General features: G+C 58.7%; 1 protein-coding gene across 3 annotated transcripts; it reads left to right on the top strand.

Annotated features, from left to right (window-relative positions):
- On the top strand, positions 1–22,907 carry CYTH4 (cytohesin 4). Of its 3 annotated transcripts, XM_075552683.1 has the most exons (13): positions 4–78; positions 1,668–1,732; positions 2,877–2,943; positions 4,495–4,613; positions 7,215–7,295; positions 8,574–8,686; positions 11,728–11,876; positions 18,687–18,798; positions 19,313–19,315; positions 20,324–20,400; positions 20,725–20,796; positions 21,239–21,393; positions 22,835–22,907. In XM_075552683.1, exons 3-13 carry the CDS (start codon positions 2,881–2,883, stop codon positions 22,905–22,907), a joined length of 1,017 nt encoding a protein of 338 aa, XP_075408798.1. In that variant the 5' UTR covers positions 4–78; positions 1,668–1,732; positions 2,877–2,880. The 3 variants fall into 3 exon arrangements, with proteins under 3 accessions (XP_075408797.1, XP_075408798.1, XP_075408799.1); XM_075552682.1 differs by lacking the exon at positions 19,313–19,315 and having other exon boundaries at positions 1–78; XM_075552684.1 differs by lacking the exons at positions 1,668–1,732; positions 19,313–19,315 and having other exon boundaries at positions 17–78.
- The last annotated feature ends 430 nt before the right edge of the window (positions 22,908–23,337 follow it).

Raw genomic sequence — 23,337 nt, 5'->3', positions numbered from 1 at the left:
GCCGAACTGAGCAGTGGGGAGACTGAGGAGCTGCGGCGGATCAAGTGGCACCGGAAGCAGCTTCTGGAGGACATCCAGGTGCGGGGGCACACACGCACACGCTCATGCACTTCCTCGCAGACGCTCACGGGCACATGCACCGTGCACATTCTCTCTCTCTCTCTGTGACACACACACTCATGCTCACACCCATACATTCACGTGCACACCACACACGCTCACACACTCATACAGACTCACACGCACACATGCATACACACAGTCACATATGTATCCATATCGACATTCACACACACTCACATCCGTTTCCACATGCATTCTCACACACTGCTCACACACGCACACATCCATGCACACACACACACTCATACACACCAACCTTCACATGCACACTGTTGTGCTGACACTCCCTCAGACCACATGTGCCCTCTTCACATGCACACACACACTCCTGACCCAGCCCAGGGCAGCAGGGCGGGGGAGACACGTGCACGCAGAGAGAGCCCTTGGCGAGCTAGCTGAGACCAGAGAGGCCCAGGGATGTCCATCAAGCCGGGCTGCATCTGCCCAGGTGCCAGCCTTGACTCTCCCCACCAGGGGACCCTGCCCCAGATTTAGAGGAGCTGGTCCTGGAGATGCCCAGTGCCTGCCCATGCCTGCCTCTCAGGCCGGTCTCAGGTGGGTGTCCAGCAGGCCCTGGGCCTCTCCCAAGCTGTCCTTGGTCCCCTCCTTTCTTGGCTCCCACCTCCTCAGGGAGGCTGCAGACTCCCTCACCCCCACCCTCACACTCGTGTCCGGTGACCCCCAGAGCCACCCTGAGGGCTCCGTGAGGGTCTTGCCCATCAATACACACCCAACACAGTGCTTACTCGGGAAGTGACCCAGCGGGAGTGCCAGGCAGGAGCTGACCAAGCTGAGACATAGCCACCCGGCTATTTGCCGGCCCTGGGTCCCAGCACAGGTCCCCAGAACAGGGGTCAGGGAGCTGGCTGCTCCACCCACTGCCTGTCTGCCCAGTGGTCATCATTGGCAGAAGGAAGAGGAGGAGGCTGGACAAGCCGGCTGTGGGTGAGAGGGGTCAGACCTGAGCCATGTCAGCTCCACTCCTAGAGCCTCAGTCTCTTCTGGAAATAGCTGAGGGCTGGGGGTGGGGAGCCCAGGGAAGCTGGGCCCCACCTTAGAGCAAGTGCTGGTGCCTCCTGGCTGAGGGGGAAGTGGGGGGAGGGCATGGGAGGAGTGTGAGTATGCTGGGGAGGGGGAGTCTCCAAGCCAGCAGGTGGGTGGAAAAGGGTGTGTGGGCAGGCTTGGCTGGAGCTGCTGCCCAGGGAAGGGAGGGGAGGGCCAGACACTGAGGGGGCATGAGAGATCTCTGAGGCAGAATCCCAAGCCGGGGTGGGGGGGTGTGGTTGGAGGGTGGGGGTGTTAAACCCACACTGAGGCACTGTGCACCCAGTCAGCAGCCATGGGGGGTGGCTTGGCTCTTAGGCCCAGCGGGGAGCCACGGGTCTTTCCTGGGAGGGGTCTCTTGGGTGGGGACCAGGCAGAGGCGAGGAGAGAGGCCAGGCGTAGAAGTCACCTCCTGGGGTTGGGAGTGGGTGAAACTCCACTTTCTCAGCCTCCCCACTGACGAAGCTCTGGGCCGGACCACCCCCACCCTCCACCTACAGAAGCTGAAGGACGAAATCGAAGATGTGTTCACCCAGATCGACTGCTTCGAGCTCGCGGAGGAGAGGTGAGGGGCCTGCGGGGCAGGGCCCTGGGGCTGACCAAGGAGCGGCCAGGTGCCCTGGTGAAATCAGGGTGCACCCTGCGGGAGGGGGCAGCATCGCTCTGAGCTGGCCTGACCTTGCCCACAGACCTGACAGACAACCCTACTCCACCCCCTCCCCGCCCCCAGTCTTCCTGCCCCACCCTGGGCCCGCCGCTGACCAATCGGCACCAGGACTGACAAAGAAACCCCGCCCAGCGAGGGCGGTGGGACCCCTCGTGACCAGCAGTTCTCTGGGGCCCTGCCTCTCTGGTTGTGACACACACTAGCGGTAGCCAATGGGGACAGGAAGGGCACCCCAGGCTGAGTCCCTCTGGGCTCCCCATCCATCCACAGGGAATACCCCCCACCCTCGCATGGGAAGCCTGTGGCCTCTGGGCCAGACCCCTCCCCACTCCGGGCCTGTTTCTCCAAGTGGGCAATGAGAAGGTTGCTCTGCCCTCCAGCCCGGACCCCCAGGTGCTGGTTGCTGCATCTGGGGACCCTCTTGACCACCCCGCCCACCCCCGACCCTGGCCACCTGTCAGCTCTCTATTGTCTCTGTCTCCACCTTTGTAGCCTCCCCCCCCCCCCCATGGAATGGACACACACACTCGTACATACACCAGCACATGCGTGTGTGCATGCACACACTTATATCAGGAGTCTCCACACCCCCTGTCCTGAGCCGAACAATAATGGCAGGACCCCCACACACCTACCCCAACTGTTTTCAGGGCTCTATCACCCCCAGCCCCACTGTAGCAGCTCTGGGGGGCAGGGTCTGACGTCGTCCCATTGTACAGATGATGAAGACAGGTCAGTGGCTCAGTGAATAGAGGTGAGGGTGGGCTTTGCATGTTCCTTCCCCCCCCCCACCACCACCACTCTGAGCTCAGGACCCCTCAAAACACACTCGGAGCTGCACGGCAGTGGCTCAGGCAGGCGCTGGGCATCTTGGGGAGAGTCTGGATGGGCAATCCTCTAGCTCTCCCGTGACTCAGTGCAGGACGTGGCACCTACTTGGAGGCCCCAGGGAGTCTTGGCTCCAGCCTGGGACAGGGCCCCGGGGACCTGGGGGCCCTCTGGAGGCCTGGGGCAGCCCTGGCTGACCACCCCGTGCCCACAGCCGGATGGAGCAGAAGAAGAAGGAACTGTGCATCGGGCGTAAGAAGTTCAACATGGACCCCAGCAAGGTAGGGGGACTGGCCTTCACCGCTCCTCCCGATCCCCCCAACTCCCGCAATGCAGCAGAGCACTTCGCCTTGGGCAAACAGAGGCCCACCAGGCTGATGGGCCTGGTAAGGACCTGTGGTAAGGACCTCCGTCCACTCCTCTGCCAGCGGCCCCAGGTCCAAGGTGGGAGCAGGAGACTGTGGTGTCCAAGGGTGTGAACAAGTCCCTGGCCCACTAGGGCCCTTGGTCTCCTCCTCTGTGAGTGGGGCTTTGACCAGGGCCCTGAATTCTGGGCTGGGACAGGCTGAGGGCATGCCAGCCCTGCCATGCCCTCCCTCATGTCCCCTCTGCTAGCAGAAACCTGCGGGTTCAGGACTCAGCTAATGCTCCAGCTCTTGTGCCCCTACCCCATGGCCTCTGAATAACCCCTCCCCAGCCCCCCTCCCCCTCCCAGCCCCAGCCAGCGAGGGGGCTCCACTTTCTGGATGGTGACAAGAGGAAACCACAGGCTGACGCTCAAGAGGTGGGGTCCATGCAGCCAGCCAGGAGTCCCTGGGAATGTCCTGCTCTGGTTAGAATGTGGGGCCGCCTTCTGCCCTCTCATGGTCCACACTCCCACACATTCCCCCTCCCAGGGCCACAGACCCTACCGCACCATCCACACCCTCCCAGGCCCTCCATGCTCCTCCCTCCTCTCTCAGGGGGGCAAGGACTGGCCTCTCTCAAGCTCCTGAAGTTAGAAGGTGGGTGCCCAGTGCCCAGTGTGGGGGAGGGGAGGGGCTCAGGGTGACTCTCTTAAAACAGATGAGCAAAGGGACAGTGGGGGGCACACAGGAGAAGCTGCCTCTCTGGGGGATGGGGTGGGGGGCTGGTGGGGTGGGTGTCAGGTTTGGGCAATTTCCTACCCCCCTCAGATTCAGCCATTGGAGCCCTGGTGGTGCCATGGTTAGGCATTGAAATGCAAATGGTAAGGTCAGCAATTCAAAACCACCGGCCACTCCTGGGCTTCTTACTCCTGAACAGTTACAGTCTCAGAAACCTGCAAGGGCAGGTCTACCCTGACCCATAGGGGTCGCTGTGACTTGGGAATTTGGTGTTTGTTTTTAGATTTACCTGGTTTGGGGTTTTGCTTTGCTCTGGGGATTCCCCACACTAATTTTCACATATTGGACATAGATCACTTGTGTGAAAAAGCAAACTACTCTTTAAAAGTAGACCAAGTTTGAAGGGGATACACGGATATGCTGTATCAGTGGGTCTTAGCTTATAAATTCATAGGCTCATCAAGCACAACATCAGATAGTATCAGGCTAAAGGGAGCAGTCAGCATGACCCCAGTTTAGTAGAGAAACCTGGCCTTGCCTTGCTTGCCTCCAGTAGCAGGAAACTCACCACCTTGCGAATAAACGGTTTTTACTAATAAGTTTATAATCAAGGGACACCATTTCCCAGGACAGGCTGTGCTAGAGTGCCAGACCCCAGGGCTCAGACCACGGGGACTCCCTGCTTCCTCCTCCCAGGCCAGCTGCTGTTGGGGGGCTGCGTTCACAGGCTCTGTGTCCCTCTTACAGGGCATCCAGTATCTCATTGAGCACAAGCTGCTGTCGTCCAATGTGCAAGACATAGCCCAGTTCCTCTACAAGGGGGAGGGCCTCAACAAGACGGCCATCGGCATCTACTTGGGAGAGAGGTAAGAGGGAGGAACCTGAGGAGCAAGGCAGGGCAAAGGCTCTATAGACGAATACTGATCAAAAGAGGGAAAAGTGCAGGACAGAGTTTCAAATTTGCATGGAGTCCAGACTTTCTGGAGCTGTAGAGGCTGGATGAACCCTCAAAACAACGGCCCTGGGCTCCAGCTTTAAATCTTAAACCAAAATACCCCCCTGGAGTCTTCTTAAAACCGCATACTAATTTAGCTTAACATTAAAAAAAAATCTGCCTTGAGAACTCTGCTCTTTTAAGAACTGTTGATACAGATCAAAGTGATAACAGTCACTGGACAGGCTAGATGGGGACGGGGGTGGGGGGCAGTGGGTTTCCGTCAGTGGGGGAGGAAGGGCGCAGAGAAATTGGGTGGGGCTGCTTGCACACCAGTGGTCCATGAACTGATGCCTTTCTGCTGTGTCTGCTCAACAACATGACAGAGAAACCAGGGAGGCATGGTGTGTGTGTGTGTGTGTGTGTGTGTGTGTGTGTGTGTGTGTGTGTGTGTATCTTAGGAAAAGTACAACTCTCGGGGCTTGAGGGGGCTAACTGTCCCCTCCTCCAGATTCTGAGCTGAAGCCTGCCTGCTTCCATTCATTCATACATACACACATTCACTAAACACCAACCCATGTTTTACTCTCTGTGTGTGTCCTAAACCCTGGATTCACACCAGTGAACGAGATGGACAAAACCCCTGTCCTCGGGAGTGTCCATTTTGTCGGGAAGACAGATTCCATAATGCACAAAATGTATTAGAAAAGTCTAACTTCTGCGGAATTAAAAAACAGAGGGACGGAAGGAGTCGAGGCGTGGGTCAGGAGCTGCATTTTCAGACCGTGTGGACAGGAAGGGTCTCACAGAGAGAGGGCACTGAACCACAGTGCGCAGGTGTGGAGGGAGGGAGAGAGGGAGGGAGGGAGTCAGCAACAACCTAGAGGCAGAGTGTTCTGTGCAAAGGCCCCGAGGCTGCCCACGCCCAGGGAGCTGGTGGGCCCACAGCACACTATAATGAAGGGGGGAAGGACAGAGTAGGGGCAAGGTGGGGACCCATGCATGGTGCCCCCAGGTCAGCAGCCCACCGACCTCCTCCCCTGCCCGCCCATATAGAGCCCTCAGCCACCTTGACTATCCAGTGTCATCCTAGAATTATTGGTGATCAATGTCATTGTCAACGGCTTAACTGTCATACTTCTCAGATCACATGAAACCCCCAAAGCAAATCGCCCTGTAAAATCTCTCTGCATCGAACGGCATCCTAGCTACCACACTGTTAGGCACCGCGTGGGAGCTTGTTTTCTGTTTTGTTTTGTTTGAATTTTCGTCTTTTCCTTTCATTGCAACTTCGCTCTGGGTTTGGGGCGGGGGGAGGCGGTCGACGTGTAGGTTCACAAATGCTCGTGACCACAATATTGCCGTGGCAACGACTGGCAATCAACAATGTCAGAGGTTGGTAGCTAGTGCAGGAAACCACGTGATCGAAGCCTGGTCCTTATACCAGAACCTCAGATCAGGACACAGTGGGTGGTCCAAAGAGTACTAATATACACACTCCTATGTATATGCATATATGTGTAAGCTGGTTCATGTGAAATATCATAACTAACAACAGGGATATTCCACCTTGTAGGCATACTGATAGGTCAGCTGGGCTTATGTGAAATATCCTTATAACTCACCACAGAGATATTTTAATTAAAAAAATAATACACTTCTGCTGAAACGCTGCACAAAAGTGTATAAGCAGTCATCCTGGTGACAGACGCTGCCACCCAGTGAGCCCAGCCCCACCCCCACCTTCCTGGTGATGCCACTGGGGTCCAAGGAAAGTTTAGGGCAGAGGCCTGGTCTGTCGGCTGTGAAGGGTTTGAGTGGTGGCCATAGGGGACAAGGACAGAGCAGAGAGACCAGAGAGGAAGCCATTGCAGTCACCCAGTGAGTGAGGCGCCATGGTGACAGTGCAGGTGACAGGACCTCCTGTGCTCCCTGCTTCCTCCCACCCATCCCCCTCCACCTGATCTGAGCCCACCTCTGGGGAGGGCCCAGGCAGGGACAAGGAGTATAGGCTGGCGTGCCTCACCATGGGCAAGGCTAGGCCATTAGCCAGCAACCCTTTCCCAGGCTCCCAGCAGCAGAGGGTTCTACCCCCCCCCCCCCAACCAGGGGTAAACAAGGAGTGCAGGAGGCAAAAAGAAGGGTGCCCTTGTGGCTTAGAGTTGGGGAGAGGTAGGACCGTGACAGAGGAGGAAGTGAGGGCTTGGGGAGGTCAAGTGTCCTGAGCAAGGTCACCCTGGTAGGAAAGGTCAGCCGAAGGATTTGAACTTGGGACAGGCTCACTCAACAGACAGTTCTCTATCCTGGGTGGGGCAGGGTGGGCATGTTCATGAGGTGTGAAGTAGGGGGAGGGGGGAGCAGGTGTGAACAGATGGTGGCTGTACCCCTGGAAGAGCAGACCTCACTCTGTCCTCACCCTCCCGCCCCTCAGCCCCATCCAGAAATGCCTGTTTCACACACACACACACACACACACACACACACACACCCCATGAGGACAGAGCACAGAGCAGCCCTCTTCCCTTCTCCCCAGGGACCCCATCAACCTGCAGGTCCTCCAAGCCTTTGTGGGCTGCCACGAGTTTGCCAACCTCAACCTGGTCCAGGCCCTCAGGTGAGTGACCCAAGGGACAGAGGAAAGGGACATGGCCAGCGGGGAGGGGAGGGAAGAGGAGGATTGGGGCTTCTCATGGCCACGGCTCACACTGCGGGTCACAAACAAAGAGGCAGGAGCAGAGAGGGGGCTGCAGGCGCAAAGGCCCATTGATGACAGGGTGGACTCGCTGGGCTGAGCGGGGTGAAGCCCGGCTCATTACAGCACAGGCGCTGTCACGGCAGGAGCCTCAGCAGCGTCCCCTTTCTGATCGCACACTCACTGTTCCACGGCTGCCACTGCCCTGTGGCCACTCCCTCCTGGTTTGGTGGTCGGTTGCTTATTGGGTCGCTGCAGCTGAAGGTGGACTGCACTTGCTATGACTTACTGTTTTCTAATGAGGGTGGGCTCATTACTGCTCACCTGGCAGTATATGGGCGGGGACCACACAGGTCGGAGCCCGACTTCTCAGTTCAGAGGCCAGCACTGCTGTGCGAGATTGGGCAAGTCACACACACACACACACACACACACACACACACACACACAGAGCCTATCCTTGCCTCCCTTTCCTCATCTATAAAAGAGGGGTCATTGCATACCCACCTCATAGGGTTGTGGGGATGTAAAGAACCTAGAAGATGGGGCCCCAAGAAGGGGCGATTGACCTGGGCTTTGAGGGGTGAGTAGGAGTGTGTTAGACTAAGAAGGGAGAAGCCACCACCACCCAGGCAGGGGGCCCCTTCCTCCAACTCCCTTGCTTTTTAAGGGACTGAGAGGAGAGGACTTCGCTTGCTCGTGAATGAATTCACTCACTCATTCATTCATTCAACAAGACTTTACGAAGCAGCTCCCAGGGGCCTGGGCTGGGGCTTGGCCCACAGGAGAAGGGAGAGGAGGGGATCATCCCAAGCCCTCAGGGAACTTGTCTGGCAGCTGTGGGGTTGTGGGGAAGCTTAGAGAAAGGGGGCTCAGGTGAGCGGAGGCACCTGCCCAGCGGAACCCATCCTCACCGCAGCGGATCACAGGGTGGGATGGGGCATGAGGTTTCCTCCCCCTGAAGCCAGAACCTGAACAGCACTGCCATCTGCGTATGCAGAGAGGGGCTCTGGAAGGAAGCCACCTTGCGGGTAGGGACCATGTGCCCAGCATCCTCGAGTGCAAATCCTGAGTAAGCTTCCCACGACCCTGGACATCAGGCCCAGACTTTCCATTGGCAGGATAGAAAGACTGTGCCTGGGAGGGGCCCCACCAGGAGGCACACCCATCGCCCCACTGACCCCTCCCTGTTCTCCGCAGACAGTTTCTGTGGAGTTTCCGGCTGCCAGGAGAGGCGCAGAAGATCGATCGGATGATGGAGACCTTTGCCACCCGATACTGCTGCTGCAACCCGGGGGTCTTCCAGTCCACAGGTGCCAAGCGCAGAGTGGGGGATGGGGCATTCAAAACCCTTCAGCTCAGCCAGATTCCATCTGTACCCACCCCAGGGGACCACAGCCACCCTGCTCCATCTGCCTTCTCCTCCCCTCCCATGGACACCCTCCTGGCTGAGCCCCAGTGCCACACCAGACTCTGCCGCGTGTGGAGCTGCCTTGGGCGTGGATCTGGGGCGAGGGGCAGGGTGTGATGGTGCAGGGTGCGAGGGTTCTAGGGCAGCCATAACAGCAGCAGCAGCAGCAGCAGCCCACCTGCAGGCCCAGGATGGCTTCTCAGAAGAGGGGTGTGTGTGTGTGAATAGGGTTTTGAAGGATGAATAGAAGTTCCCCAGGAAGTCGAAAGAGGCATTGGGGCAGGAGTTGCAGTGCGATCTGTCTCAGAACATGAGGCCACTGGATTGAGATGTTAGGGGAAGAAGAACTGGAAGGAGACCCAAAGGTGGTCTCCAAGCTTTCCTCCATAACCACTGCCCCCAGAGACCCCGAGGACAGTGTGGGACAGGCGTCTTTTGGGCTCTGAACCTCACAGAGCAGCCATAGTCACTCCCACTTACTGGGCACTGCACTGTGCCTCCTCTGCTTGGCACCTACAAAGCCACTTATTACTTACAGCAACTCTTGGTGGGGCCCAGTTGGCAGAGTGAGTTGCACACTGGAATGCCATCTTCAAGGTCAACAGTTTGAGCCCACCAGCTGCCCCCTGAGAGAAAAGTGAGGCTTTCTCCTCCCATAAAGAGTCAGAGTTTCGGAAACCCACAGGAGCAGTTCTACCCTGCCCTTTAGGGGCACTATGAGTTGGCATTGACTCGATGGCGGTGAGCTTAGCAACTCTGTGTCCACTGCCATTGAGCAGAATCCAACTCATGGCCGCCCGAAAGGACAAGGTAGAGCTGCTCCTGTGGGACTCTGAGACTGCCACTCTTGGCTGGAGTAAAGAGCCCTGGCCTCCGGAGAGGTGGCTGGTGGGTGTAAGTAGCTGGATTTGAATGAATGTGGTTGGCAGCTCAACAGGTCACCCACTCTGCCATCAGGGTTCCTTTCTATGAGGTCGCTGCTGCGCTTCCCCATCTTACAAAGTAGAGCCTAGGTCCACAGAGGGAAGGGGGCCTGTCCAAAGACACACAGACAAAAAGTGGCGGACCCAGGATTCCAATTCTCATCTGTTTAATTCCAAACCCTGCTAATCATAGACCCACATCTCAGGACCAAGCTCTTCCAGCCCAGGGCTGGCGTGCCCGCCACAACACACCCACTTCACCTTCCCATTCTCTGGCCTTAGCTTGGTTCCCTGTAACGACTGGGTGCTTACTACCTCACCCATAGGATACAGAACCAAGTGTGCCTCCTTAGGAAATGGAGAGATGGAGAGACCGAGAGTCAGAGCCCCGTGCCCCTCTCCAGCATAGCCAGGCTCTGGTTTCCACCACCCCCCCTCCCACTTCACTCCATTCATGACACCTCCCCTGTGCACACCTTCCTCCAAAGTAGCGGTTCTCAACCCCTTTCACAGGGGTCACGTGATTCATCACAGTAGCAAAATGACAGTGATGAAGTAGCAATGAAAATAATGTGATGGTTGGGGTCCCCACCACATGAGGAACTGTATGAAAGGGTCATGGCATGAGGAAGGTGGAGAACCGCTGCCTACTCCAACTACTCTCTGCAAAAACGCTTCCCTCCCTCAGGCTTCCGAGCACCCGCTGTTCCGGGGGCCTGCAGAGCCCGTCCTTGCCTCCCTCTCATCTCAGGCCACCTGACCCTGCTCTCTCCCTGGTCAGCACTGCCCAGCTCTGTTGACATTTGTGTCCATGACCTACCAGCTCTGCCAGCCTAACCCTCCCACAGGGACAGGGCCCCTCTCAGGTTGACTCACCAACGAACCCCCAGCCCACAGCAGGTAGTAGGCACTCAATAGGAAAGCGGGGGTGGGGGGAGGTTCTTTTTAAAGCACCAGATTTCATTCACAGTCCAGTTACCTGACCTTGGGCAGGTCACCTAACCGCCCCGCCTCTGTACCTGAAGAGGACTATGGTGTTCCGTGATAGAGCGCTCCCCTTCTACCTGGGAGGCTGGGGTTCGATTGGTGACCAACGCAGCTCCCGTGTAACTGCCACCTGTGCATCAGTAGAGGGTTGCACGTTGCTGTCACACGGAGTGGGTTTCCCCAGAGCTTTCAGACCCAGACGGACTAGAAAGAAAGGTCTGGTGATCTGCTCCCGAATGCCCACCCATGGAGACCCTCTGCCTCCCAACAGTCTGATTTCATTTCACAGGGGGTCATGGGGGGGGGGGGTGGCAGACTCTGGCAGTGAGGTGGCAATGTGGACAGCAGTGCCTGCCTCGTGGACTTGTCCTGGGGACACAGGGAGTTTAAAATGCAGGACCCATGCCAACAGTCTGGGTGCCGCTGAGATCAGAAGTCGAATCCTAGCTGTTGGACAAAGTAAGGCCAGAGGTGACAGAGTAGCCTCTCCTGACATTGAGGGAAGTCGGGTACTTGCCCAAGGTCAGCCAGAGAGGGAAGGGCACAGCAGGGACGCCCCTGCTCTGGATCAGTACTGAGAGCCTGATAAAAGGCCTGCCAGAGCACTTCCCCTGCCATCCCCTGCCTGCTCTGAGAGGGCGCGCCGAGCATAAAAAGGGGATAATGGAGCTCAACGCTGGAGCCCACGGTGCCAGCGGGATCACAAAGCAGAGCATGATTAAGCCGGAAGGGGATGCCAACAAAGCCTGTTCACCAAGGCCCACGGAGGCAGAGAACAGAGTGGGCTGGGGGCAGGGGGCGGGAGGGCGCAGCTGTGAGAGAGCAGAGAGATCTGCTTTCAAGGCAGAGAAAGGGGTGGGGTGGGGAGGGGTCCGGGGGCAGGAAAGCCAGCTGCGCCCAGGCCTGGTGGGCTCCCAGGGGCTCCTGCAGCGGGCACTCTGTTGGGAATGGAGGTCAGCCCAAACCGGGGGGTGGGGGGGGACCTTCGGGACCTGCAGCCAGGACTGTGACCACGGACTGCCCCACCCCTCAGACACTTGCTACGTCCTGTCCTTCTCCGTCATCATGCTCAACACCAGCCTCCACAACCCCAACGTGCGGGACAAGCCACCCTTCCAGCGCTTCGTGTCCATGAACCGCGGGATCAACGATGGCAGCGACCTGCCCCAGGAGCTGCTGTGGGTAAGAAGGGGCAAGCTTGCCCAAGATGGACAGCACAAGAGGGGCTGAGAGAGGGTGCTTCCTAAGACCCTCAGAAGGGGGCCTGTCCTGAGCTAGACCACCCAGAGGGGACCTGTCCTGAGCTAGACCAATCAGAGAGGGGGCCTGTTCTGAGCTAGATCACCCAAGAGGGGGCCTGTCCAGAGCTAGACCACCCAGAGGGGGCCTGTCCTGAGCTAGACCAATCAGAGAGGGGGCTGTCCTGAGCTAGATCGCCCAGAGGGGGCCTGAGCTAGACCACTCAGCGAGGGGCTTGTCCTGAGCTAGACCAATCAGAGGGAGGCTATCCTGAGTTAGACCAATCAGAGGGAGCCTGTCCTGAGCTAGCCCACTGGGCACAGGTGGGGAGAGTTGTTCTGAGCTAGCCCACTGGGGGAAGGGGTTGGTCCTGAGTAGACCACTGGAGGGGCTGGGGTTTGTCCTGAGACATCATCGTGGAGGCGCTGTGTGAGATAGATCGTTCCTTACATGAACCACCTAAGCGGGGCTCCTCTGAAGAGACCCTCCCAGAGGAGCACCCAAGTCCGAGTCCTCGGCTGTCTTCAGATGCACCACCCGCACAAACAAGGCTGGTCCTGGGATGGAAGTGCCCAAGAGAAGGCCCCATCTTGACAAGGGTGTCCAGAAATAGACCCCCCCCCCCCTAGGAGGACGCTCCCGGACTGTGACCCTCTGGTCACTCAGAGGAGCCTCCCTTCATGCTCGGAGTAGTTCGGAGCACCCCGATTACTCACCTCTCCAACTCTGTGCTCAGGTCCCTCGAGGGTCGGAGCCTGGGGCATGCGTTCATCAGCTTGAGACAGAGCCAGCAGAGCCTGGCAAACCCTCCGCCCGCGGGCCCAGGGACCCAGGCATGAACCTGGGTTGGCATGCGCCAACCACAGCCCCCACCCTGCAGAAGTTTAAGGTCTGGAGGGGGTGGGGAGGCAAGGAAAATGTGACTAGCAAGTCCTTTTGCTAGAATCCCGGAGTACTGCATGGAGGAGGTGATATTTGAACTGGGCCTTGACGGCTGAAAGGGTGTTTTTCCAAAAGAGAAGCAGGGAAGGGATATTCGATAAAGGAGGAAGCTACTGGTACCGGGTGGGTCGAGCTGGTTGGAAAAGAGGCAGGTGCCCAGTGTGGGTGACTGGTATGTGGGTATGTGTGGGCAGTGCTGGGCAGTGGGGGTGGGAGGCTGCAGAGGCCAGGGTCTGCCAGCGTCCTGTTACAAAGAGGTGAGAACCGTTATTTAAAGTGAGAGGTTCCAAGTGGGGAGCTGGTGGAGAAAACCAGCAGTATGGTTCAAGACCAGTCCCCGCTCGGATCCGGCCCAGACAGGGGATGACACCCCACCCTCCCAACTTAGCACTCGACCCATCTCCCACCTCAGGCGCCTGGGCTGGAGCCTGACTCCTGTATGATCCCAATGGCCCTGTGTTTGAGACCTATCGTGTCCCTGGCCACCACCATCAGGCCTGATCCCCCCGGATTGCTGTGAGGGGCTATCAAGTCAGTCCCGCCCCATAGCAACAGAACGAATCGCTGCCCAGTCCTGCGCCCTCCTCACCATCGTGCCTGTGCCTGAGCCCATTGTTGCAGCCACTGTGCCAATCCATCTCCTTGAGGGAGGGCCTTCCTCTTTGGGGCTGCCCCTCCACTTGACCAAGCACGATGTCCTTCCCTGGGGACTGGTCTCTCTTGATAACACGTCCAAAGTATGTCAGACAAAGTCTCGCCATCCTGCCCTCTCAGGAGCGCTCTGGCTGGACTTGTTGGTTCTCAGAGGAGGCTGTTATATCACTGGTGGGGAGGACTAATGGGCAGCTCAGACCAAACCCCCACCTCCCCCTGTGCCTGCAGGGTGACCTGACTCGCCTCTCCCAGCTCCCCTTCCCTCAGCCAGGAGAATGGGGCGGTGACGTCTGAGTCCACTGGCAGCCCTGGGTAGCAATTAAGAAATCATGGAAAGGGCACCGTTCCTGCCAGAACCATGGCACAGGCTCCAAGTGGTGGCTAGTGTCACTCGGAGGCCAATTAACACAAAGCCCAGGAGTCGGCCAAATGCCAGAGATTCGTGCCAGAGATTCATGCTAGAGGCATCTGAGGCAGGAGAAGGCTTCATGCTGGGCCTGTGGGCGCACCTGGCTGGCAGGTAATGGTTAACTACATCTGCGATGCCAACCCTGCCCGGTCCGCAGGTGCCCAATGAGCATGCTAAGTGCCCCCCTCCTCCCATGCACACTCCCCCGCCCCAAATGTCCTCAGCTGCTCCCTCCTTCTCCTTAGGTATTTTTCCAATTCCAGCCTTTGGTTAATAACAACGTGCTGCATTTGGATAGAGCTTGTACCTTTCCGGGTCTATTATCTCAATTGAGCTTCAAACTCTGCCTGGGAGGCCGCTCGCTCCAGAAGGGCCTATTATTCTCTTTGGCAGCCACTGGACAAGGGGCCACCTGGTAGAGAGAAGACTGGAGGACTGGACACAGAGTCACATCCAAGTCCTGGCTGTACCCCTTGAGGGGTGTGGCATTGGGTACAAGGCTTGACCTCTCTGTGCTCCCCCCTTCCCCCCCGCCCCGACATGGGGGGATTAGAGAAAGACCAGAGGCTTAACAAAAGGGCCAGGTGGCTAGAGTGGCTAGTCAAACTGTCCCAGGGCACGGCCGAGGAAGACCCCAGGGGTCTGGGCCTGCCATCCAAAGTTTCCACGCATGATGGAGGAGCGGGCCAGTCTTGCCCTCTCTGGGTCTCATTTGCCCCTCGTGTAAAGCGAGGTGCAGCTATTCCAAGGTAAGACCCTTTGCAGAAGGCTTCTGTCAGGAGTTGAGTCTGACTTGGACCTTGCTGACAACGTAAGGATTCTGCAACACTCCCTAAAGAGAGAACTGCAGGAACACACGGACTGGGAGGTGAGCACACCAGGGGAAGAGGGGAGCCCTGGTCATGACACTGACCACACACTGGTCCCCGAGAAGCTGAGCTAAAGCCCTCGGAGCTGATGCTGGGCAGATGGCTGGGGAATGCTGAGAGAGTAGGAAAGGGTCTAGGGGCAGAAGGGCACCAGAGGGGAGGGGTCTCCAACATCTCCTGTTGCAGGCTGGGTGGGAACTGTTGCCCAGCCAGCAAGCAACCACCCAGGCAGAGGGTTTCTGCTGCTATGGCCACCTGGGTTCGAGTCCCGGGCCAAGGCTTCCCACTGATTACAAAGCAGACCACTTCATCCCCCTTGGGGAGGGCGGTGCCCAGCTCCCACCATTCACACATCCCGCCCTGCTCCAACACAGGCGGGCACACAACATGGGCACATGCATGCTGTACCCAGGATGGAGGAAACTTCTGAATCCGCCTCTCCCCAAGAATAGCAGGACAGGTCATCTAGCCTAGCCAGGCAGTGACCTCAGTGAGGGGACCTGAGGAGGTAGTGCCCCACTCCCTGCTGGGGACTCTCATCTAATAACCTTCCAGGACTCACTGTTGGCCACTGACCAGAAGGGCTTTCAGGAACCCTAACCCCAGTGACACCCCCCCCACACACACACACAATCCACACTAGGGCTTGGAGGGGCAGCTTGGCACGGCCCTGCTCCCAGACATGCAAACCAGGGGCATTGAGTCGATGCAGGCCAATGTAGGGCTGTGCTCCACATGGTTTCCAAGGACTGGATTTTCAGCAGCACACTGCCAGGCCTTTCTTCTGAGGCACCTCTGGGTGAACCCAAACCCCCAACCTTGAGGTCAGCAGCCAAGGGCAGAGAGGAGGAAGCCCAGTGACAATAGCGGAGAGTGTGGCCACGTACCAGAATGGACTGTGTACCAGGCAGACCCCGACCACCTCAGACAGCAGCTACCACCCCCAGCTCACAGCTAAGGAGGTGGAACCAAAGAGAGGCAGCTGGCCAGCAGATTTAGTCTGTGACAAGTCTCAGTCTGAGCCAAGGGCTGCCTGGTGACCCGAATCCCAAATCCCTGAGCTCCCAGACCCAAGCGCATCTGAAGAGTCCTTCCCCCTGCAGAGAGCAGAGGGCAAGAATGGGGGGCAGAGGATTTGGCTGTAACCACTCCCTGGCTAGGAGAGTCTCAGCAACTATAACGGAAAAGATTGAGGATGAATTTGGCTTGAGGCTCAGCAAGATCCAGGTGCTCAGTGACCTGGACTCGGTTCCCTTTTCCTCCATGGGGGCTTTTCTCTTAAGCCAGCTCCCCCAGTGGTGGTGGAATTGACTCAGGCAGCTCTAGGTGTCCAGACCTCTTACCTCTCCCTGCCATTAGTAGATTCCAACTCACCGCGACCCTTCAGGCCAGGCTAGAACAGCCCTTGTGGGTTCCCAAGACCATAACTCTTTATGGGAATAGAAAGCCTCATCTATCTCCCTTGGAGCAGGTGGTGGTGTCAAACTACTGACCTTGCTGTTAGCAGCCTACGCTATAACCACTGCGCCACCAGGGCTCCTTGCACCCTAGCAGTCCCTCTGCTCCACAGTTCCAATACAAAGGTCCCAGGGTTAAGCCTCATTGGCTGGCCAGGGTCCCATGACTGTCCCTGAGCCAATCCTGGGGCCGATAGAAGGGAATCCTCTGATGGACCAGACAGAAGTCACTTGTACACTCCAGAAGCCTGAAAGGGGTCAACCCCACTGAGCAATCTGGACCAGTGGGGAGAGAAAAGCTGGGGGAAGGGGGGGTTGTATGGGATGGTGGGGGCTATTGGATTTCCGATCCTGTCCAGCCAGTCTGAGAAGATGGCGGGGCCCAGAGGCTGGGTCGGGGGCAGGGGCAGGGGCAAGCTTAAGCTCCTGCAGGGGAGCAGCTTCTGTTGACAGGTTTCAGGAAACGTGGGCAGGAAAATGTTGTTGTGGGGGCAGCATGTGCGAGCTAATAAGGAGCCAGCAGAGCTTTCGGGTCCCGCTGTGGGTTTTGTGGTCTAAGCGCCACTGGCTGCCTCCCCAATCTACCCCCTGCCCGCCTCCTCAGGCTTCTAAATATTTCGGGGCTGGCAGCTTTGCTGAGGGCCTACCTGGGAATTCCGGGGGCTCAGCTGGGCGTGGACAGGAGCTGGCAAAGAGCACTTTCAGACTATGCTGGGGGTGTCGAAGGAGAAACTGCTCCCTGCTCCTCCCCACCTCACACCCCACCACAAGGCTGAGCACCCCCCACCCACCCACCCCACTGCTCCATCCAGACTCAGGCTTGCCCCCTCATGCGGAAACCCTGAGCTTCCAGACCCGAGCACATCCGAAGAGGCAGCAAACACAGGGGCAATCAAGCCATTCTTGTGAACGTGTTCGTGTAGCAACCTCCACAAAACCACGTGAACAGCGGCGCATCCGGGTGCAACCAGAGGAAACGATTGCACTATCTTATCAGCACAGACTCAACATTGGGTCTGTTTCCACTGGGCTGGGAGTGCAGAGCCAGAGTCTGCTTCCTTCTGCTTTCCAGACGCCTGGGGGAATCTGGGCAGGCAGGCTGTCCTCGACAGACTTCCCCAGGGAGGCCCCCCAGCCTGGCTTGCATTCCTCTGATGACAAGGAGCTCACTACCCTACACAGTCGCCCCTTCCCTATATACATCGCTGGCGCTGGCGGGCTAAGGGTTGGACTGCTAACTGTAAGGTCGGTGGTTCACACCCAGCAGTCGCCCTGAGGGAGAAAGATGAGGCTGTCTGCTCCCAAAAAGATGGAAAGCCTGGAAACCCCTGTACAGAGTCGCTATCTGGCTAGGGGGGTTCTATGGCAGTGGGTTTGTGTTGGTGGTTGTTTTTAACCTGCTGAGATATTTTCTATGGCGAATTGAAATCGGCTTCCTCTGAACTCCTTCCCTGACCCTGTGCCTGAAGCCCACCCAGAATAGGTCACTTCCCTCTGCCTGGGAGAGGGGCCTTTGGGAGCCAAGGTCAGCACTTGCCCCCCTGCCACCCATCTCTCCTTATAGCTGTGCCTCTCTGCATAGACAGTCTGTCCCCTTCTTCTAGGCCAGTCCTATGAACAAGCCCACCTACCTATGTCTCCCCACCCAGGGTGCACCTGGCAGTCTCTGCTAGCACACCCCAGCGGGGGAAGACCTCTACCCCTCTGGCTGGTGTGTGTCTGTTCCAGCAGGTAGTGTGTTAGGTTCCCAGGCAGAGATCCTGTGTCCAACACTTGGGGTGGCACGGGGTGGCAGGCCAGGACCCCATCATCTGCACTGGAGGAGCTGCTGGGTGGAGCGGGAGCAGACTTGGACTTGGCTGGTGAGGTGGGAGGGGGCGATGAGCAGCCTCCTCTCCATCTTTCAGATCAGGGCCCTGCAGCAGAGAGGTTAGGACGCTGGCCTGGGGTCACACAGCCACATTGTCTGGCTCTGGTTCCCATATGTCAAAGTACTGACAGACTGGGGAAATGTGGGCAGGGCAGTAAGGTGGGGGGGCGGGGGGGAGCTCTCTCAGAAGCTGATCTTCACTCCCTCTACTCAAAGTAGCCCATGGTCTGGGGGAAGGGGAAAGAACCCTGGAGGGGTGGACACCCCATGGATCCACTGAGAGGAACCCGGAATCTAGCCATGAGCTAGCAGGAAGGGAGCACGGGGGCCAGGGTGAAAAGGCTTTCCAGCCCCAGAAGTTGCAGTCTGGGAAATCCACAGGGGCAGTCCTAGAGGGTCCCCATGCATCGGCACCCACTGGAGGTCAGGGCATTTGGTTTCAGGTTTAGAGTGGCCTGTCCAAGGCCTAATGGGTCAGGCAGACCAGCGTCCCACGTGAGGCAGACAGACGTCCCCTCACCTGGGCTCTGGCCCCGCCCACTCTCTTGGCAGAACCTCTTCGACAGCATCAAGAGCGAGCCCTTCTCCATCCCGGAGGACGATGGCAAAGACCTCACCCACACCTTCTTCAACCCCGACCGCGAGGGCTGGCTGCTAAAGCTGGGTGAGAGCCGGCAGGCGCCCAGCACGCGTGCAGGCTGAGGCACACGGGCTCAAAGAGGCACGCGTCGGACACATGCACTGACATGCCTACACGCACATATATGCGCCTGTACTCTCATGCACCCCCACGCACTCTCACACACCCCCATGCATCCCTCACACATCATCACGCACCCTCACGCACCCCATGCACCCCTGCGCACCCTCACGCACGGAGTCAGGTGGCCCCAAGTCTCCTGGGCTCCGCCCTCTGCTCGGCCCCACCCTGCGCATAGGTCCTGGGGTGGGCCAGCGGAGGAGGGAGGCCTGCAGGAAAGGAGAGCCCCACACAAACGCAGCTGCATTTCCGTTGCTCTCCCCGGGGGGCTGACCCAGGACGCTTGTGGGAGCTACCTTGTATTCAGGGTCCACCAAGCCCCTTGCTCAGCCCTGCCTGTGGGTTGGCTTTTCTGAGGAAGTCAAGAACCAGAGAGGTTAGGGAACCTGCCCCAAGCCACACAGCCAGCGAGCGGGAGGTGGTGGGGGTAGGGGGGAAGGGGCTGGGTGCCCCAAAGGAGGGGAGAGTGAACAGCAGGATGTGGCTCAGTGGTGGGAGGACCTGCCCCCGAAGTGGGACCCTGGCCGGCCTTGCTCTACAAGGGAAGCTGCAGGCGGTGCTGCAGGGGCGGGTACTGTGGTGGTGGGCGCTGTGGCTGCTGCAGAGTCTAGCAGGTGAAATTCAGGCTCAGGCCATCCCACACCCTCACCCCACCGCCCCACCCTCTCCCAGAAGCCTCCGTGACAGAGGCAGCCCAGTCGGGGCAGTAGCCTTTGGAGGCAAGAGAGATGGTTAGAGCAGGGACCGGGCCTGGGTGGATCACTTCTAGCACCTCCTGTAGGCCTGGCACTGGGACAGTCCTGCCCAACACCCTCATGCCCATCTGAGCCCTCCCTCCCTCTATGCCCACATCCCTGACCCTGCCACCCCTGCAGATTCTCAGCCCAGCTCCCCACACTGAGTGTCTGTGCTCAGCTGCTCAGCCTCCCTGGCAGCAGCCGTGAAGTAGGCTAGTCCCTCGGGAAGGTGCAGCAGACAGCGACATGGCAAGGTGCTCCAATTTGAGTCTCATCTCTGCTGTGGGCCCTCAGGCATAATTTAGCCTCTCTGGGCCTCAGTTTCCTCATCTGTCAGATGGGCTTGATAACAGCCCCCCTCCTCCTAAATGGGGTTAGCAAGGCAATGAGTGTTTGGAACGTCTAGAATGGTGCCAGGCAGATAAAAGATGGATGGCTTAGCACAACACCTGGCAGGGAGCCCGCCAGAGAATGGGTGCAGGGGTGATGGTCGTGGGGAGGTACTGAGGCCTGATGCCAGGGGAGTCTTGGATGCCAGATTAAAGTCAGGGGCAGCTGTGAAGGTTTCTGAGAGAGGACGCAGGAGGGAAGTGAAGGTGGGCTTGAAGTTGAGGTCCCTCTCCTCCAAGGAAGGGGCTGCTGGTGGCTAGGGGAGAGGCAAGGCCTGGCTGACGCCTGCTGGTCTCTCACAGGGGGGCGCGTGAAGACGTGGAAAAGACGCTGGTTCATCCTGACCGACAGCTGCCTCTACTACTTTGAATTCACCACCGTGAGTGGCGGGGGGCGTGTCCCCTGGTTCTGCCCCTCCCCACCCAGCCCTTTCCCATCACAGCAGTACATTAACCCTGGGTGGGGACCTGTGGAGATCATTAGCCCATCTCTGCGCCCATTTTACAGATGGGACACTGAGGGGTGAGTCAGACCTCAAGGTCAGGCCAGAGCTTAAAGCTTTCCCCCTCCCAGGGCTCCTGGGCTGCACAGAGCTGGGAAGGAGAGGCCACTCCTCCTTGGTTTGGGGAGCCCCAGGAGTTGCAACCCCACCCTAAGCCTGCAGGCTCCTGACCCTCTCCTCCCCCTCCCCCTCCCCCTGCAGGACAAGGAGCCCCGGGGGATCATACCCCTGGAGAACCTCTCCGTGCAGAAGGTGGATGACCCCAAGAAGCCGGTGGGTGTCAGGCTGGGTGCAGCCTGTGGCCAGAGCTGTGGGGGGCAGGGCTTGGGGAGAACAAGCAGCCAGTGGCCCCCTCCCCTCCATCCCCTGCAGGACCACCTACTCCCCCCCCCACACTCACCCAGAGCCCCATTGTCCCCTGAAAGAGGATGGGGCAAGAGCTACAGCTGCACAACCTGAACACTGAACATGCCAGGCCCCTCCTGCCGGGATAAATCCCGTTCCAGAGATAGGGAAACTGAGGCTTGCCAGGGCACACTGGCTTCCTCAAGGTCACCCAGCCAGTATCAGACAACTAAGCTCGGCCGTGCCCCTGGGGTTCATGGTCCCAGGGGTAGGGAGAGTGGCTGGAGGCTCGCCCAGGGCCTGGTGGCCACGCTCCCCCCACGCTGCCCTGCCTTCACCTGCTGCCTGCACCCCGACCCCCTACTCCCAGTTCTGCCTGGAGCTCTGCCTCCCTGGCTGCCGGGGCCAGAAGATCAAGGCCTGCAAGACAGATGGCGACGGCAAGGTGGTGGAGGGAAAGCACGAGTCCTACCGGATCTCAGCCGCCAGCGCCGAGGAGCGGGACCAGTGGATCGAGGCCATCCGGTGAGGCCCTGGGACGGCCCTGCTGCTCCTGAGCTGGTGCTTGCTCTGCACAGGGGATCAGCTGGCATGTTCCTCCCACCTGCCCCCTGACACGGACCCCGATGGAGGGGGGCGGTGTGGTTGCGGGGTTGGGGGGCTGGGTGGTGAACCGCAGAGAGTGCTGGAAAGGGCTGCCCCTGGTACAGATGGAGGTAGGATCTTCCAGGTGAAGGACTAGGGTGGGCCCAGACAAGTGGACAGGTCAATGTGGGGGCTGCCTGGTCCTGACAGCCTGGGGTCGAGAGGGTGGCTGCCCTGGTGGAGTAGGGGGGCCGGGAAGTGTAGGCCTAGCTGTGTGGGGGTCATGCAGACCAGGAAGGGTGGGGCTGAGCAGGGCAGAGCAGGCAGGGAAGGGGTTGGGCAGGCAGGCAGGAGAGGGCTGGGCAGTGCAGGGATGGGGCTGGGTTTGGGGAATAGGATGGCAAGGCCTTGGTTGCCATGGTGATGAGCGTGGGTTCCTCTTAGGGGCGACAGGAGTCACAGCCTGGCAAGCAGGTGAGAAAGGCCATGGCTGAGGGGACAAGGGGGACCTCATGGCACCACCTGCAGGCAGGGATGAGAAGTCACACACCCCTCCCCCCAGTGGATATCATGTCCCCCATCTTGAGCCTGGACGTTACCCATGAGGAGCAGCGGGAAATCCCCACTCCCCTCTACGTATAAAACAACTGAAACACTGAACACCCTGACATCCAGCGGACTGGCTCACAGCAGCTCTGAAGGACAGGGTAGAGCTCCCCCCCACCCCGGGAGTTTCTTTGACTCTAACTCTGTATGGGAGTAGAAAGCCCGTCTCTCTCCCTCAGAGTGGCTGGTGGTTTCGAACCGCTGGCCTTAAAGTTAGCAGCCAAATGCATCACCAACATACCACCAGGTCTCCCCAAAACTAAACTAAACTCACTGCCCTAGAGTCCATGCCGACTCCTAGTGACCCTGCAGGATAGGGTAGGACGGCCCCTGTGGATGTCCAAGACAGTCACTCTTTAAGGGAGTAGAAAGCCTCATCTTTTCCCCTTGGAGTAGTTAGTGGTTTCGAACTGTTAGCATCCCAACAGTAACCACTGTGCCTCCAGAGCACCCTCGGGTCCACAGAGGGGCGGGGCTTGTCCAGGGCCACACCTGTGGGTTGCAAGTCTGCTGGCCCCACCTCCTTCCTTCTGAGAGTCATAGGCAGGAGCCCAAAGGCAGGGATCCAGGGACCCTCTAGGGCAGACTTTCCCAGGCTCTCAGCTCTGACAGGGAAGTTAATCCAGCTCTTGCCCTGACCCCCAGATTCTGGCCTGGATTATGAGGCTGGATTCCCAGGCTCTCTGCTGCTCCCCGCTGCAGCAGGGCAGGCCAGCTGCCCTTCTCCCCCAAACCCCAGTTGGGCCCTGATGTCCTCTCTCCCCTCCCCTTCCAGGGCCAGCATCACCCGAGTTCCCTTCTATGACCTCGTCTCTGCTCGGAAGAAGAAGATTGCCAGCAAGCACTGAGCCGCTGGGGGAGGTGGCATGGGGGCCAGCAGCCTGAGAACCCTGAGACCGCCTCCCACTCCCAGGGCACCCCTTTGTGGCATCACCACCCGGACTCCGGCTGACAGTGAGGCAGGAGACGGAGCTCAGGAGGATGGGTTGGGAGCCTCTGGGGCTGAGTCCCAACAAGGAAGTTCCCTTGGCTGGTGCCCCAAATTCACTACAGCAGAAAGCAAGGAAGCCAGTTTCAGGGCCTGGGGTCCTGCCTTCTCTCTGGGCCTCAGTTTCCTAATCTGCGAAATGGCTGCTTGCACCCTGGCGGGCTGCCTGTCCTACACGGGGGGCCCAGAGGATCCCTGGGCATGTTCTCTCCTCTGCGAGGCCACCTCCTTCAGCCAGGACAGTGGATCTCTGCTCCTCTTCTCCCTGCCCCAGCAGGGCTTGTCACACA

The sequence above is a fragment of the Tenrec ecaudatus genome, chromosome 6 (assembly GCF_050624435.1).
Source record: "Tenrec ecaudatus isolate mTenEca1 chromosome 6, mTenEca1.hap1, whole genome shotgun sequence".
Lineage (NCBI taxonomy): Eukaryota > Metazoa > Chordata > Mammalia > Afrosoricida > Tenrecidae > Tenrec > Tenrec ecaudatus.
The sequence above is the reverse complement of the archived record's forward strand: the minus strand, read 5'-3'. Positions and strand labels throughout refer to the sequence as shown.